The following is an 18,333-nucleotide window of genomic DNA, read 5'->3' on the forward strand; positions in this document are numbered from 1 at the left end:
ATGAATGAATGAATAAAATATGAGTAAAAAAGAATGGTAGGAGTGGAGACAAGATTTGGGAATATATCCCCAATTTACCATTTACTAGCTAAGTAACTTTGGCCAAGTCACCCAATCTATCTGAGTCTCAATTTTTGCACATCAAATTTAATCATACCCACTCTGCTACCTCATATATTTGTGATAAAAAACCTCTCTTATAAGAATGCTGTAAGACAAAGCAGAAAAATTCAACTTCTAGCACTGGTTGATATAGCATGAAAAATGTAAGTGGTTTCTAAGGCAGAAATTGAACAATAAAACATCAGAGGGGAGAAAAAAGCTGCATAAGGCCTTATAAATCAAAACATCACAGATGCATCAGCTATGAAAATGTTGCTTTCTTGTATCATCAATTTGCTCCTTGGTTGCAAGATTTTCTCCTTTGGCTTAAAAAAAATGCACTTTTAAATCACACTTTACACTGCTTTAAAAATGGAAATGTAGTGTGTGTCTTAGAACAAAACTTCATTCCTCTGTGCCCAAAGAAATTCACCAATTCAACAAGTCCTATTGCTGAAAGCAGAGGAGCTGAGCAGGGAAACACAGCAGCCATTATGTACTCATCAATAGCTCATGGGCAGGCTGGGATAAAATAGAATCTGTTTTAATGAGACAGAGAATCAGGCCAGGCCACGAGGTCATACCCTGCTCCTCTCAAAGAAGAGTACAAGCAGTCCAGCTTCACCTGGACAAAACAGAGACGGGCATGACACATGCCTGACATGTTCCATCTAAAAACATGGTTAACACACATGAACTGGGTCACATGAACTCCAATTCTGCATATTTTTGCACGATAACAGAAAAAAATTTTTCATTAAGTATGGTAAAGAAATTTTCCTCAATAATATTTTATGCTCGTTGGCATTTTAAAAAATCAAATGTCTTGATCAGCAGCTTCTGAAGCTTATTCCCAGCCATTTCTGAAAGTTACATTTGGCTTGAGCACAATTCTAAAAATCTCTATTTAACCTTCTTCCAGAAATTGAGTTCTTCTTAGAAAGTGCCTTCTAGTGATGCTGAGTTAGGTTTTAGTATTCACTAAAGAATCTTATCTTATATGACACATTTAAGTCTAAGTTGATTTAAACTGCCACACAATTTGAACATCTTATGATCTAATACTGGTTGTTTGTCACTCAGATTTTCTCTTTGAGAAATAATTTATTTTATAGGGTTATCAAAATATGAGAAGTCCAAAGTAAGTGGCAAGAAGACAAAAAAAGAGAACAGAGGGGAAAGAAATGTAACCTCCATCTCCTACCTCCTGAAACGTTCTGCTCTGGCTCCCACTGTCATCTAAGTACGCAGACAGCTTCCGAAGCGATGCTGCCACATGAACGCGGGACTGCATTTGGCTGCTGTGGCTCATGAGGGACAGAACAAGTCCAACTCCCAATATACAGCCCGTGCTTGGATACCAAAAAAGACGAGGTGTTAGGATCATAAGAAATCCACATGATTGCCCCTCACTTACCATGGGAGTTTACAGTGCTCTCACACCTGAGGTGAGATGGCCGGATTCAAATTCTGCTGCCTAATAGATAGTGTGCCCCATCGTCCATGACAAGTTCACCCACCTCTCCCCTCAAAACGAAAACCTAACATCAAAACAGATATCTGTGACTGGTGCCAGTGCTGTGTACCCCTTGATAAAAACAAAAGCAGGAAATAGGCTGACTTAAACTTTATGGGTGAGAAGAGGCATAAACCAGCTCTATTTGTGCCCTTACAGAAATGCTGTTGGTTTCCCTGTACTGCCCCTACCCGCATGTTGAGTATACTGTGATCAACTGCGTAATGAGAGAAAAGACTAAAATTCAGGATATGCGCTGAGGACATCTGACTAATAGCAGAGAATATAAATGCAAGGCATGATTATGAGGTACTGCTAAGTGTTTCATGTTTCCTAGTCAACTTCAACAAGTGGAATTTCTTTCCTAAAGAAATGGTGTATTTGTGCACAATGACATTAATCCTTCTCTCCCCTCTGATCTCACAGAATACCACTGGGTCAGAAGAGAAAATGGACAAATGAAAGGCTTGTCAAAAGTTACCCCATGTGACAATTCAATTGAAATCTAGGGCTTTGTGCCCCAATTCTCCTGAATGAATACATATCCATTTAAAGAAAATAATTGTTCTCTCAGAAAACTTCAAGATAGTATGGTAAGATAATGCAGCTTATGGAAATGCTTTACTTTTTTTTTTTTTTTTTTTTTAAATAAAGCTTTTGTCGTTGTTTTTTAAATGGAAAAAATGCAGGATTGTTCCGAAATCACCCTTTCTGGCTTGCCTTGCCTCTCATCATCATATCTGCTGCTGAAGAAGGCATTCCAGGGCATTTCTTTAATAATGCATCTCAATGCCCACATGTTAGGTCATTTTGCTCTTAAAGGGCACCTATTTCCTTGGTCAGTGTAAAAAAATTTGCATCATTTTATGAACGTATTAGTTACTTCCTCCAACACCTCTATGCAAACGGAGCACCCACATCTAAGAGCAGACACCCAGAAAGATAGACAGGCTACAGGGTTTGCTGAAGGTCACACAGAGAGCATCCAGCAGAGCGCATCCAATGCACGGGGATTTTTTTATTTCTAGCCTCTGTCCCATCTGCCAAACCCAAGGCCTCTCTCCGTGCCCTGCATCCTACCATGATGAAATACATATGAGAAGGCACCATATCTCAAGTGTGTTTTTCTAGTGTCTGTTGCATAACAATCTGCCATTCGAAAACCCTTCCCAAAGAAGCTACTACAGTAATAATCCATCATTAGTCAAGCAGAATTATTATAGCTTACATAAACTTAAGCTCAACCAGCATAATGCATTTTCAACCAGTTAAATCAACATCTAAGACCTCAATACAGCATTCTTTTGAGAAGAATAACATTCACTGAGGAGGAAAGGCTACTCTTGATAAATATGAACTTAAAGCCTTCGTTACTATTTAGAATCTACAGGGAAGGTTGGTTTTTTTTTTTGGCTATCTTTCTATATTGATGCATATAACAATTTGACAAAATTACACCAAAGATATAACTAGACAAAGTTTGATTAATACTTTGGCAAATTTGACTGTTCCTCCATCTTTGACTATCTAACTGCTACTTATGCTTAAGATTTCAAATGTTACTTCCTCAGAGACATCATCCCTCACCCAGCAGAGAATCTCTTTAATACTCTCCCACAGCACCCGGAACTAATTTACTTCACACAATTTTAATTATAAACTCTGACAAAAATTATTTGGGGGATTATTTGATTATTATCAATTCCCTGGCCTGAAAGCTCCATAATGGTGGGTGCACCTTTACTGTTTTTCCCCTACCACAGTATCTGCTGTGTCTAGTATACACTTGGCATATTTAGGCACTAAACCAGTATTTATTGAAAGCTGAAGAATTAACCAAATGAAGACTTTTAAACAGTCTAGAGTAGAGAGATCTACAGAAGAAAAAAAAAAGCGAGACTTGATTCTTACTGCCTCCTATGTTTAGTAGGAGGCAAATTTTATGACTGGTAAAATTCACGGAACGTCTCATGCAAGATTCAACCAAGAAAATTCAGTTTCTGTCTCTTGCCAGACTAATTTCAGAAAGAGGAATACTAGGCTCATTTGGAAAACAAATTCCTCTCAACACTCACTCCAATAAGTATTAGGGTTTATGTTTCTGAATAAACAAGGAAGTATGTAAGTCTTGCTTTTCAGGCTATCCTGGGCACACAAAAATCTCTATCCCCTAGACTGAAGCCCCTCTTTTATCATCTCAGGGGATAGAGGTATTAGGCTTTAAAAAAGACATCTCGGTTTCTAGTTCACATTTACCTAAAATTTATCATAGCAATTATTACTATAACCTAGGCAAGGTTATAGTTCACTAGCGATTCTATTCATTGCTGCAATGGCAGTTCACTGGTGTAACAGATGAATATATAACTATGTATATATATACATGTGCCAATGTAACTGTATGGCATATGCATCTACTGCCCCTTTAAATAGGTCCCCTCCTACTTCATCTCAATTTTCCCATATGCACCAAGAACATAGTCCTAAAACTTTATTCCTGATTTCCCTGATTTCTAAGTCTTCTACATTTTAATATGTTTATTTTTGTCCTAAGTCTTAAGATGTTCCCCCATGTGCTTAGTTCGGCAATTCCACATATTTACTTCGTTCTAGCTTCTTTTTGATATGTCTGCCAACTTTGAACCAAAGAATAGCTTGGGCAGTGGTATCTTTTACATATACTTTCTGTCCACTGTAAGCAAAAAGAAGTTAAATGTTGGTGTCTCTGACAGAGAAAATAAAACAAATTTTAATATTAGGTATAAAACTGAACTATGGAATTGCTAACATAAATGTTCTATAAGAATGGTAATAAATGATAAAGAGAATTTGAGTTTTTAAATTCCATACACTATTATGTCATTACTTATTTGAATCTCTTATCAGAGTATATTAAAATATCACCAGCAAAAGAAATCCTGAAACTGAAAAGCTAAGCAATTCTGATGTTAATGTTGCTGTATCAACTCAGATATGATTATTTATTTTTCTAAAATTAGAGATGAATCTTCAATTCCCTAGAGTTTACTGTATGCAATCATGCCAATTAAGTACTAGCTCATCTAATAATTAGTTCTAATAACAGTTAACATTTGTATAGCGCTTTGCCCTTTACAAAGCGCTACACAAATGTTATCATATTTGTAAAAGCTCAATAGTAATTAACCAAAGCCTGGGTCGTTCATGACTGCATGACTAGAGTTGGGGCTGTTAGAATCATTAGAGCACAATAAGCTACCACTAGATGGCAGTAAAATGTCAGTGATAGGCTCATGAACACCAGCCAGCCCAGGTGTGCGGTTCTCTCAGCAGGGACACGTCTATTAAATCGGGGAAGCGTGGTGAATTTGCTCTGGGTGAATTCTATTACTTGAGGGTGCATACTCCCACATCTATTGACCACCTTCTAGTAACACTTCCACTATTTCAGTTGAGGGAGGTTTGTCCTAGACTCCTGCAATCTCAGTAGACAAGGGAATACTTTACACCATGAGCCAGGCATGGGTCTAGTTAGAAAAAAGCAGAAGAAATAATTAAAAAACAAAACAAAACAAAACAAAAGTGTGGGTAACACTTGCATGTCAGAAAAAAAATAAATACACACCATACTGTCAAGCATCAAATTGCTTTCTTTCTATTGAAATGTGTTATCCATACTGTATTATGTTAAGAGAAAGAAAAATGGCTTCGAAGTCAGATGTCCCTGGTTCCTTCTTGGCTCTGTCACTTATTAAGCTTATGACCTTGAACAAGCCTCCTATCTGAGACTCACATTCTTTATCTAGAAACCAAAGTGATGATGATTCCTACTTCAGTATCATGTTTAGGTTGTGACATAGATGTAATTCCACGAAAAACAGATGTGGAAATGCCTAGCTCAGTATGCAGCTGCTCAGTAAGTATCAGTTGAACCTGAAGCCAAAAAGAACCATGCCGGGTGCAGGGGCTCCATAATCCCATTACTTTGGGAGGCTTACTCAAGGCCAGGAGTTCAATACCAGCCTGGCCAACATAGTAAGACCCTGTCTCTACAAAAAATAAAACAATTAGTCAGGCATGGTCACACATGCCTGTAGTACCAGCTACTTGAGGCTGAGGCAGGAGGACTGCTTAAGCCCAGGAGATCAAACTTGCAGTAAATCATGATGGTGTCACTGCACTCCAGCCTGAGCAACACAGTGAGATCCTGTCTCAAAAAATAAAAAAGGAGACATGCATAAGGACTGATACCTAAAGAGCAAGAGTAATGATGAAGCACTAAACTTAGTGCTTAGTTAGGTTTAGAGAGGATGGAAGAAGGGCTTCTTGAAGGGTCTGAGCTTTTAAATAGGCTCTGATAGTCAAGTTTCCACTAGCTGGACAGGAAGTCCAGGCCTACCCATCTCTCTCCCAACGTAGTAGTTCAAGAAGGTAAGAATCAAGAAAGAAATAAGATCTTATTAGTAACAAAAATAAAATTTAAAGTTAAATATGCTTAAACATATTAAGTTTTTAAGCACCTCAGTATCTGTATGTGGGTAATTCAATGATCCCCATGGTCCTCCTTACGTTTAGACAATCTTCCTGAAAACTGATGGAGACAATGCCTCAAAGTTATTCCTGACTGTGCCACTGGCTGAAGTTTGCAGCATTTAAATCTCAAGTTTTTTCTCCCAACATTATAACACCTTGAGCTTCAGCTATAATGAACATCTTTAGAGGGTGTGAGGAGGCAGGAGGGATAAAAAGAGACAGAAAAATATCTTATTCCTTAGTTGTAAAAGGCAACAATACAAATGCACGGGTTAGGTTCAAAATCTCAACTCCATTAGATCCAAATAACCGCTAAATTTCCCTATTTTTCCTGTTAATCGATTATTTTCTATATTCAAGAGACTTCAACCAGGCCATGAAACTCTTTCTTTACCCATATTCAAACCACACTCTTAAGAAGTCACTTGATCCCAAAAGTGTTTCTTGATAAACTAGGTGAGTGGCACTAGTTCCTCTCCAATCTGAGCCTGCATTGGAAAGAAGATTCCGTAACTATCACCTACTAAATGGACATTTTACTTTATTTACTCCTGATGAAACCTTTTACACAGGCAGCTGCCATTACCATATTTTTTACCCTTTTGTCAATCTGAAGCTAACAGGACAGGAGATATGAATGTAGCTTTAAACCATAAGATCCTGAAGGCCAGAAATGCAAACACTGATTTAATGCACATTTGAGCACTGCCCATAATATCAAAAGGTAAACGAATCAATAAACTGGAAGTTAATGTTTATCATCTGTCAGTTCTGAGCAATGATGAACCCGAGTATTCATGCCTGAAGTTCCAAAACACGTGGAAGTCCAAAACACTATGATGTAGCTCCCTCAACGATGTATTTCAGAAAGCCTAACAAAACCATATATTCACCCACACAAATCACACAGACTAACTGAAACATTAGGTATCTTATTAAATTAGTGTGTTTAACACTTTCTTGAGGATTCTTTTTTGATTATTCCTTTACATTTTTATATTTCATTACTGAAATGAGAAAATACATTTTAAAATATTTAATTTAATAGACAAAAATCCTTAAAAACCATGGAATTGGCATGGGGAAGGGAAAGTCTGTTAATGCTAAGCAGGTTGGTAAATCCCTGGTATAACCTGTTTGCTTCCTTTCTACTACCTAGCCATGTGATTTCACAGGAAAACATAAATCATCAGTCAAAGGCCCTCTTAGCTCAATCAGATTCAAATGGCCTCAACAGATTTTTAAAAAGATTAAGTCGGCTGGGCTGGGTGGCTCATGCCTGTAATCACAGCACTATGCGAGGCCGAGGTGGGTGGGTCACATGAGGTCAGGAGTTTGAGACCAGCCTGACCAACAGGTGAAACCCCTTGTCTACTAAAAATACAAAATTAGCTGGGCGTGGTGATGCATGTCTGTAATACCAGCAACTTGTGAGGCTGAGGCAGAAGAATCACTAGAACTCAGGAGATAGAGGTTGCAGTGACCCGAGATCCCCCCACTGCACTCCAGCCTAGGCAACAAGTGTGGGACTCTGTCTAAATAAATAAATTAATGAAATAAAAAGAAAGGAATACTTTAAAAGATTAAGTCATGCATCCATGTTCCCATACATGAGCCTCATATGATAAACATAAGTCAAAACTAAGGTCTTAGTAATATAAGTGTAAACTGCAAATGGCAGTTGTTGCTTTGAATTTAAGCAAATTCTCTATTGCTAAAACATGGGTTTCAGAACAAGGAAGCTTTAATTATAAGTTTTTTGGTTATTTATTACTAAAAACTTTCTGCAAAGGAATTCAAAATCACATCCTAACAATATTTCTCTATATGCCTTTTAGGATTGTTTTTCTAGTTCTGTGAAGAATGATGGTAGTATTTTGATGAGCACTGCACTGAATTTGTAAATTGCTTTTGGCACTATGGTAATTATCACAATACTGATTCTACCCATCTATGAGCATGGAATGTATTTCCATTTGTTTGTGTCATCTAGCATTTCTTTCAGCAGTGTTTTGTAGTTTTCCTTGTAGAAGTCTTTCACCTCCTTGGTTAGGTATATTTCTAAGTATTTTGTGTTTTATTATTATTGTTTTTTTGCAGCTATTATAAAAGGAGTGGGGTTCTTGATTTGACTCTCAGCTTAGTCGCTGTTGGTATATAGAAGAGGTACTGATTTGTGTACATTAATTTTGTATCCAAAAACTTTGCTGAATTCTTTTATCAATCCTAGGAGCTTTCTGGAGGAGTACACATAGCCAAAGCAAGACTAAGCAAAAAGAAAAAATCTGGAGGCATCACATTACCCGATTTCAAACTATACTATAAGGCCATAGTCACCAAAACAGCATGGTACTGGCATAAAAATAGGCACATAGACTAATGGAACAGAATAGAGAATTCAGAAATAAATCCAAATACTTATAGCCAACCGATCTTCGACAAATCAAACAAAAACATAAAGTGGGGAAAGGACATCCTATTCAACAAATGGTCCTGGTATAATTGGTAAGCTACATGTAAGCTTAGTTGGCAAGCTACATGTAAAAGAATGAAACTGTATAGAAGGATCCTCAGTTCTTACCTTATCCAAAAATCAACTCAAGATAGATCAAGGACTTAAATCTAAGACCTGAAACTATAAAAATTCTAAACATAACACTGGAAAAACCCTTATAGACATTGGCTTAGACAAGGATTTCATGATGAAGAACCAAAATGCAAATGCAATAAAAACAAAGATAAATAGCTTGGACTTAATTAAACTAAAGAGCTTTTGCACAGCAAAAGGAACAGTCAGCACAGTAAACAGACAACCCACAGAGCGGGAGAAAATCTTCACAGTCTATATAACTGATAAAGGACTAATATCCAGAATCTACAACAAACTCAAACAAATTAGCAAGACAAAAACAAACAATCCCATCAAAAAGTGGGCTAAAGACATGAACAGACAATTCTCAAAAGAAGATATACAAATGTCCAACAAACATATGGAAAAACGCTTTACATCACTAATGATCAGGGAAATGTAAAGCAAAACCACAATGCAATACCACCTCACTCCTGCAAGAATGGTCACATTCAAAAAATAATAGATGTTGGTGTGGACGCAGTGAACAGAGAACACTTCTACACCGCTGGTGATAATGCAAACTATTACAACCACTATGGAAAATATTGTGGAGATTCCTTAAAGAACTAAAAGTAGAACTACCATTTGATCCAGCAATCTCACTACTAAGTATGTACCCAGAGGAAAAGAAGTCATCATACAAAAAAGTACTTGCACATGAATGTTTGTAGCAGCACAATTCACAACTGCAAAAATGTGAACCTAACTCAAATGCCCATCAGTCAATGAGTAGATAAAGAAACTGTGAAATATATATGATGAAATACTACTCAGCCATAAAAAGGAATGAACTAATGGCATTCACAGCAATCTGGATAAGATTGGAGACTATTATTCTATGTAACTCAGGAATGGAAAAATCAAACATGGTATGTTCTCATTCATAAGATGGACTAAGCTATGAGGATACAGAGGCGTAAGAAGGACACAATGAACTGTGGGGATTCAGAGGGTAAGTGTGGGAAGGGGGTGAGGGATACATGACTACAAATTGTGTGCAGTGTATATTGCTCGGGGGATGGGTGCGCCAAAATCTCACAAATCACCGTAAGAGAACTTACTCATGTAACCAAACCCCACCTGTTCCCCCAATAACCTATGGAAATTAAAAATAAATAAAAAATTTCTCCATAGCATGCAAGACTTATGGCAGTGCAGGAACCAATGTCTAAGTACTGTGAGAGTGGAAATAGAAACAACATACTTGTATTCAAGACTAGTGTCAAAGCAGCAATTTTCCAGGGCATCCAAAGACTTCATCAGAAGAAGGTTCATCTCTTGGCCAGATACATCACTAGATAAAGATCAAGGGGAAACAATGAATTATTTAAAATTTGTCATGTCTAAAATATTTACTACAATATTATACTGTCAATGTTTTACTGGAAATACCAGCATTTCTCTTAAAAAAAAAAAAAACAACGATATAGGTTATACATATTCTTATTTTGTAGTTACAGAAACTAAATCTGACAAATTATTCAATAATTGGGTTTCTGAGCAGTATAGTCACTTCCAAACCAATAAACCCTAAATCTCCTATTTTTGATTTTTCTCAGCCTATTCAAATTTAAGTCACTGAAAAATAAAAAATAAACGTGGAATTCCAGAAAATATTTCTAACAAGTTTTAAGTGTTTTTCTTCAAAATACTTAACCTATTAAGCTGACATTATCAATAATCATTCCAAATCTCTTTCTTGCAAAGACTGTCACTTCTGATTTCATGTCTCAATTGTAAAGGTTGTAAGTTCTATTCCCTTACATTTTTTTAAAGGGGAGAAAATCCTAGACCTATGTTTGTTTGCATTTCTACAAACAATTGATGATTTTATAAATGCCTACGTGAAAAGTCTGACTTGCATAGTAAAATAAAACTTAAAAGTTTCTATGGCCATCTTTTCGGGCAGATTTGTAGGCTTCATCAGTGACATTTTATTAGCTAGACGTTCCTACATCTTAACTCTCATATTGCTACTTCAGATCATGCTAAGTGGAATGTAACTCTAGGAATGACAACCAGGCGGAGCACTTCTTAAAACATTTTCCCAAACCAAGACTATAGCAATTTTTCCCAAGGTGAAAGTTTTTTTGCAATTAAAAAAACACCAACCCCGCCCCTCTCCCCCCGCCACACACCCTCACATTACACACACAGACTTAAGAGCTTTAACTAAATAAATCCTCCTAAAGTTGTCCTTTGGAGTAAAATATACTTAAATATTCTAAACAAATGCTAAAGACATCATACTTATATTTTCTGGAGGTTATGACAGAAGCAAGAAGCTGTGGAACAATATTCAGTATTTTTCTGAGTAAATTCCACACTGGAACTTAAATTCAAGAGAATTTTTCCTAAGCCTTAGCAAAACATGATATGATTTTCATAATTATCTCTTTTTTTTGAGACAGAGTCTTGCTTTGTCACCCAGGCTGGAGGGCAGTGGCGCAATGTCAGCTCATTGCAATCTCCGCCTCTTGGGCTCAGGCAATTCTCATGCCTCAGCTCCCTCAGTAGCTGGGACTACAGGCATCGCCATCATGCCTGGCTAAGTTCTGTATTTTCAGTGGAGGCTGGGTTTTGCTATGTTGGCCATGCCAGTCTGATTCCTGGCCTCAAGCGATCTGCCTGCCTCAGCCTCCCAAAGTGCTGCGATTACAGATGTGATTCATTATTCTCTTGTACATGGTGATTTCTTAATCTCTGAAAACCAACATACTGTCCTAATTCTGCTCCCATTAAAGGACCATGCTGGGAGACATTTGATGTCACTAACTAGTCAAAATCAACAGTTCTCAAAACACTTTTAGAAAAAAATTAAAACTTTCTCCAAAAATGAAATTATCTGTTAGCACTGTTACTACCTGGCAAAACACTTATTAGTATCAAAAGGCAAATATTTCAGATTCCTCAATTGGAACAAATTGGGAAGGTGGGAACCATGAATAATTATATTAGTAATGGCATTACTAACACACAGGCCCCACGGAGGAGGAGGATGCCATCAAACACAGGAATGTTAAGGTAGAGTTAAAATTTGTAGTTATTCTGGGGATGCTCAGCCAAGGAAGGAGCCTTCTGATGTCTTTGCCCAGCGTTTCCTTTGGGTGTGAATTATAGACAGACAGGGGTGAAAGGCAACCTAGGAACCAGGGTCAAGTGTTTTGGGGGAATCATTACAGGTTTCTCCAGGCAGCACGGTTAAGTTAAGCACAAATGCAAGCTTGTCAGTCTAAAAGCAGCAGCGTCTCCTCCTAACTTAGTGAAGAAAGAAGTCAGAGCCAGAATAGGATGAAATGAGTTGCCTAGAATTAAACTGCCACGGCTCATTTTTAGTTGCAAAACATGTTGCTTGAAAAGCTACCAAAGAAAGAGCATGAACACAGATGGTGAAGAGACTGTCATTTGTAGCATAGTAGCAAAGGGAAAAAAATCACTTTCAAGTTTTAAGCCTTTAAAAATACTTTGTGTTCTGTCACACACACAAGATATGTAACAGTCAAATTACATGCAAAGGGCACTTTTTTACTCATCTCCAAAACAACACCCATATTTATTAGTGATGGTGAATAGGACAAAATGAATATTCTGGCCACACTGCACTTACAATCTCCAAGACTAAGAGAATCATCCCAATCATCTGACAGATGTTTCTAAGAGCTGAAAATGATCATCTGAAATATGGTATTCCCCCAAATCAATAGCAATTCACATAGAAGTTTCACATACTGCTGTTTGTGAAGAACTTAATCAGTTGTCTCAAACTGAAATAAATAGAGCATAGTGTCATCCACTTTATCCACACCAACACTGTTTTTTTGCCTTTGGACAGGGAATTTCTGCCAACCAGGGAATTTAAAAGACATTTAATATCACAACAGAATGCCTCTTCCTACTATCTTATTTCCAATGAAGGAAAACAGAGCCAAATACCAAGTTGCTGACATCGAAATATTCATGATAAGCAAATACTCATGTTGTATCCCACTACAATCAATGTAGATATACAAAATTCTAAGATTTGCTATAAAATAAATAAGCAGTATGAACAACAAAACTAAAGAAGACTTATACACGAAGAAAACCTTTCCTTCAGTGGAATTTTCCATCTGAGTCTATTCCATTAGCTCCATTCTAGGGTAAAGTTAGCAGTCCAAAAATGAGCAATCAAAGTGAACAAAGCACACAATATAATATGCACAGATTAAGACTCTTTAAGGATTACAAAAATTTGGCCAAGGCACAGGAAAAAAGCAGTATTTAAAGCTGGGTACATGTAGTACTATCTCAGGTGATTCAGAGACTCCCAACACCCCTTAGGCACTAGAGGTATGCCAATCCTCTCTTCCCATTTTACAGTGATATCGATAAAAGACTGGCAATTATTTTCATCCCAGATAACAAGAAAAAAAAAAAGAAGCTTTTTATTTGTAACACCATAAGATTAGACTTTTCTCATGTCTTCCACACATAGGTACCCAGGGCTTTCATTTAAGCATGAGATGATTTTCACTTTAATACTAGCAACCCTTAAGATATATTAATACCCTCATGATGGTATTTTAGAAAAGTAAATGTACTTGTAAAGAAGAAAAAAGGATCAACTTGCCCATCTCAGAAAGTTTAACAAACACGTATTGCTCAGATACCATGTTTATGTATATGTGTATATGGGTGCAAAATCCTTTGCAAAAAATCACAAAGAAAAGCAGAAATATTTTAATAAACTGTACCTGAGTTTCTCTTCACACAAGCGAGAGAGAAACATCCCTAAAGCAAGGCCCATGTGGATTTGCACGGCTTGAGACTCATCAGCACTTGGTTTCCCAGGTAACCTGGCAGTCAGCATGTTCAGGATTTCCTCAACCTTCTCTTTGCAAGAGATAATGAATACTGGCACAAGGAGAGACAAAGCCGTGGCGGCAGCAGAACGGGCAATGGCACTAGCTGTGTTTTCACCAGAATAGGACTTCTAGGACATGCCAGAGAAAGAAAACAGGGTTAGCCTTTTGTTTAAAACCTCAGGAAGCATACCTATCGCAAAAGCGCTATACAACCATACAAGCTTCTCTTAGATCCACCCCTGCCAACACCAAAAACAATGTATTTTTTAAAAATCCAAATGTTTTTGTCTATAGGTTATGTTTTCATTATTGAAATATTGTGCCACTAAAAAATGGATTAATAATATCCTTTTAAATTTGAAAAAACAAACTACAAGTGCCCTCTTTTTAAAGGTTATAAATTCCCTCCTATAAGGCCTGAAACAATTTCAGTGTTCCTAAAACCTCACAAGTATATGTATTAAAAAACACCAAAGTGAATCTATCTGAGCTTGCCACATTATAAACGTCCAGAAAGCTAGGAGTTTTCCAGGAAAGAAAGGAAAAGGGAGGAAAAGGGTTTAAGTTTAGTATGGAGAAACAAGTATAAATTTAGCACAGGCACATCTATTGGCACATCTCCCAAAATTTTTGGTGGGAACACTTTCCAATAGATGGATTATTTCCTACAGGGGGTTAATTCCTTTTAATTAAAAAGGAAGTTGAAATCCTAAAAGCCTTTGGTTACAAAGCAATAACCAGCTATTCAAAATGAAATGGAGAGCCCTATATGCCCCTTCCTACATGTAATTATGGGAAAAGAAATGAATAACAGCCCTAATAAAATGACAGAGCCGCTGAATATGAACAGCTTCTATATGAATCCCATGTTAGAGAGCTCTACCAGACATTATATACATATACAAATATGTCTCAAGTGGGAAAGAAAGCCCATTTATCATTCCTCACTATTATCCAATTTAAAATTTCAGACACACCATAAAAGCGGTGTTGTCCCTTGCAATCAAAGCACATTAAAATGTGTTTTTAATTCTAGGCCCATTTGCTCTCTAAGCTTTGATACTTTAAGGATAAAAATCAAACAAGTACTAAGTTACACTTTAATATAGCACTATTTTAATAATAATGCTACTCAAAATGACCCAGCTGGTAGCACACAGGAAATAAAGTGACTTTTGAAACAGGGCTTTGAAAAGTATGGTAATGCAAAAATCACAAAGGTAAGAGGCAATCAGAGCTGACTAGTAAAGAGATTATTTTTATTGGTTTGCAAGAACTAAGTAGCACATGAGAAATTTCATACAGTGTCCTGCTCTGGTGAATATCTGAACTAGATAGTTATTACAAAGACCTCCGTATAAGCATCTAAAGGTTTCATTCATCATCAAAGGAATAAGAACACTTCTGATAGAAAGCAAATCATCATTAAGCAATTAACATTTTGAGCAAAATTTACCTTTCAATTTAATTCTACATCATCTGGTAAGTCATTGTTTTATCTAAACTATGGTTAAAAATCTCGCTCTAAACCCAAAGTCCCAAATGAATACATACCAGATCTTCCCAAGGGCAAGAGGACAGTGGCACACACAATATACAGAGAAGACCTTAGGCAATGACGTTTTAGGCTAAATTCGTGATCTTAGCAACAGTTCAGAATCTGTGTTCTATTTTTATTAAAATCAACTATAATCCCCTGCCACTCAGCTGACTGTCCCATGATCATTATAATTCCCTAAGCAATGGATAGCAATAGGGTAGGACCAAAATAGTTCTACACAGATATGGAAATAAAGCATGCACTATGACCAATAAAAGGAAAAGGAAACTTGAACAAAATAGTGTTTTCTCATTTTTGCTTCAAATCTTTGAATACTACCATTAAGACTGAGGATAGGTAACAGGTGGCTTGTGGCTTTTTTTTTTAAATGATCAACAACATTAACTTTGTACTTACAGAGTATTTCACAGTTTTCAAAACATTTTTACATAAAGCGTATTATGTGATCTTTACAATCTTTTAGAAAGTTGGCAATGCATTAATTTTTGCTTTCATTAGGAGCAAGGGCTACAATTGCTACAGATGATATTGTTCAATTCCTTCATTTTATAAAATAAGGACAAAAAGGCTCAAAGAGGTGGAGTAAATTGCCCAAGGTCACACAACCTGAAATGAAAAAAGCTAAGACTAGAAATTTGGAATCCCCATATTTCAGCCAACATTGACTCTACTACAACTGTAGCTCTTGGCCCTGACTACACATTAGAATAACTGAGAGAGCTCTCAAAATGCTGATATCTGAAATTAATCCATGAGCAATTACATCAGCAGTGGGAACTATACATCAGTATTTCTTTTACACATATATTTATTTCCATACAAATATTTCACGTTATACATGCATATATACATATATATTTACACACATATTTCTCATAATTTACATATATAATATTTATATTTTTTATATAATATTTCTTGTGTGTGTATGTGTATTTAAAGTTCCCCAGGTGATTCTAACAAATAGCCAGGGCAGAGAATACACTATATAATAGATTTTTTTTTTTTTTTTTTTTTGAGATGGAGTTTTGCTCTTGTTGCCCAGGCTGGAGTGCAATGGCATGATCTTGGCTCACTGCAACCTCCGCCTCCTGGGTTCAATCATTCTCCTGCCTCAGCCTCCCAAGTAGCTGGGATTACATGCAGGCACCACCACGCCCAGCTAATTTTGTATTTTTAGTAGAGATGGGGTTTCTCCATGTTGGTCAGCCTTATCTCAAACTCCCAACCTCAGGTGATCCACCTGCCTCAGCCTCCCAAAGTTCTGGGATTACAGGTATGAGCCACCGCTCCCAGCCTATATAATGGATTTCATGTGAACAACTGATGTTATAAGAGTCAACCCCTGAGTTTTCTGATTATTTATTTTTTGTACTTACATAATAAAACCAGGAGAGAAGTTGCCCTCTGGGTTGGTAATGGCTATCCACAATGACCAAGAGAGTATCAAGTACCATGGAAATCCAATCTTTCATTGAAAGGAAATTAGGTTGAACCTGCAGGTGAATAAAAACATGAAATGATTATGGAAAAAAGAAAACAAATCTAAAGATCATTTCTAAATCCAGGGTACAACCCCCTTCTATATTAAACAATAAAGTGCGGTTATCAAAAAGTAAACTTCATCTGCCTGGCCTATGAGCATGCACATATGCGGTGTACAGGTAATTGACAAATATACATCCTCACCTGTGCCCCAAAAGAAATAAGATTACCTTTTATGCACGAGTTAGCAGAAGCAAGAGGATAGAGGCTGCAAAACAGAATAATTCAAGAGCCCTTCAGAGCTCTCCTGTGTAATATGGAGGTTAAAATGAGAAATGTGAAAAAAACACAACTCAAAATTTCTCAATTCTATGACTTATTTGACAAAGGAGGCAATAAACAGCCCACAAAATTCTGATCAACATGTCTAGCGTTTCTGGTAACTATTACCATTTAGCTGCCATTTCAAGAATGTTGACAACATTTGCCCAGCTAAGTAAAAGATTAGGTAGAAAACATGAATTATGTTCAGTTTGAAAAAGAAGAGGAAAGAGACAACATAAAAACAAAACAACAAAACCCCACTCATTAAAAATAAAACTTGGTTATTAAAGTCACTCATAACCATGGATGTCAAAAGCATTCATTAAGTCATATGGCAACTCTCAGGTGGTGCAAACTCATCCAGTGTTATGTCCTTGGATTTCTTGTAATTCTTTAAATCAAACAAGGCTCTTACATCTTCAGATCTTTTGTTGGTGGTCATATGCAGATTTGAATAATGTTTGAAAGTTTCAACTTTAATCAAAAAAGAGGTCTTGAATTTGCATTGAGCAATAGCCAAAGACAAGATCATCACAAATAAAAGCAAAGTCCCATCATTGGACTGTGTGCCTTCTCAATGTGTGTTGGGGTGTGTTGGTGGGGAGGAGAAAGTAAGAGAGGCTGGAACTCAAACTCTGAGCTAGACTCCATTATTACTGGGGAAAATTACTGTATAACTGATAGTTTGACAAAAATAACACCAAAATGAAGGGATTATAGAAAGAGGCACTGACTTTTTAGATTGTAGATCTAAGCAGCATGTTGCCTCTGCTAAAATACTCCATGGCTCTTTGAAAGACATGAAACATTTCTTCTCTATAAAATGTCCATCTTTCTTGTCAGAAGGTTCTAAGTTTAAAAGCAAATTTCCACAGCGTACTAAACTAGTATCATTCTTACAATAATCCTTTGGCCTCTTTCCCTTCCCTATATGGGATATATACCTGTGGCTTTTGCCACACAGCATCTATTCTCTGTTTACTGGTAATAGAAACCTTTGTGGAGTTCCATCTTCCCCACTATTTGGAGGTTAGTTAAATGCTCCATTAAGCTAGCTGTCCTACACTATCCAAGGGGTAGGCCTAGGACCCAAGGGACTCTGAATTTTAAGTAAATGATAGAAGGAAAATAAATGACTGAGGTTGTTCTGGACCACTGGAGGTGGTCTGCAGAGATGTTTTGTTAGTACCTGTGGTCTGGACTCCCCAACTTGCCTTGGTTCTTGTTCTTCCCAAAACTCAGTTTTTAAGTTTTGCCTTCAATTCCATGGGCATCTAGATTCCATATACTTCCTGTTCCTTTTTTGTTTAAATGAGTCATTAAAGTTGTTTTTTTTAGTGTACCACCAAAAACCCCA

General features: G+C 36.9%; 1 protein-coding gene across 8 annotated transcripts in view; it reads right to left on the reverse strand.

Annotated features, from left to right (window-relative positions):
* FOCAD (focadhesin) overlaps window positions 1-18,333 on the reverse strand; it is a 289,039-nt gene that overhangs the window by 47,498 nt on the left and 223,208 nt on the right. For all 8 annotated transcript variants that reach the window (XM_032300072.1, XM_032300075.1, XM_032300076.1 and 5 more), the window contains 4 exons: window positions 16,547-16,663; window positions 13,496-13,734; window positions 9,967-10,056; window positions 1,307-1,454 (listed from right to left, as the gene is read on the reverse strand). In XM_032300072.1, coding sequence (XP_032155963.1) covers window positions 1,307-1,454; window positions 9,967-10,056; window positions 13,496-13,734; window positions 16,547-16,663 — 594 coding nt within the window. The remainder of the gene's footprint in view (window positions 1-1,306; window positions 1,455-9,966; window positions 10,057-13,495; window positions 13,735-16,546; window positions 16,664-18,333) is intronic.

This window comes from Sapajus apella, unplaced genomic scaffold, assembly GCF_009761245.1.
Source record: "Sapajus apella isolate SASKATOON/1434 unplaced genomic scaffold, GSC_monkey_1.0 scaffold42, whole genome shotgun sequence".
NCBI classification, from domain to species: Eukaryota; Metazoa; Chordata; class Mammalia; order Primates; family Cebidae; genus Sapajus; species Sapajus apella.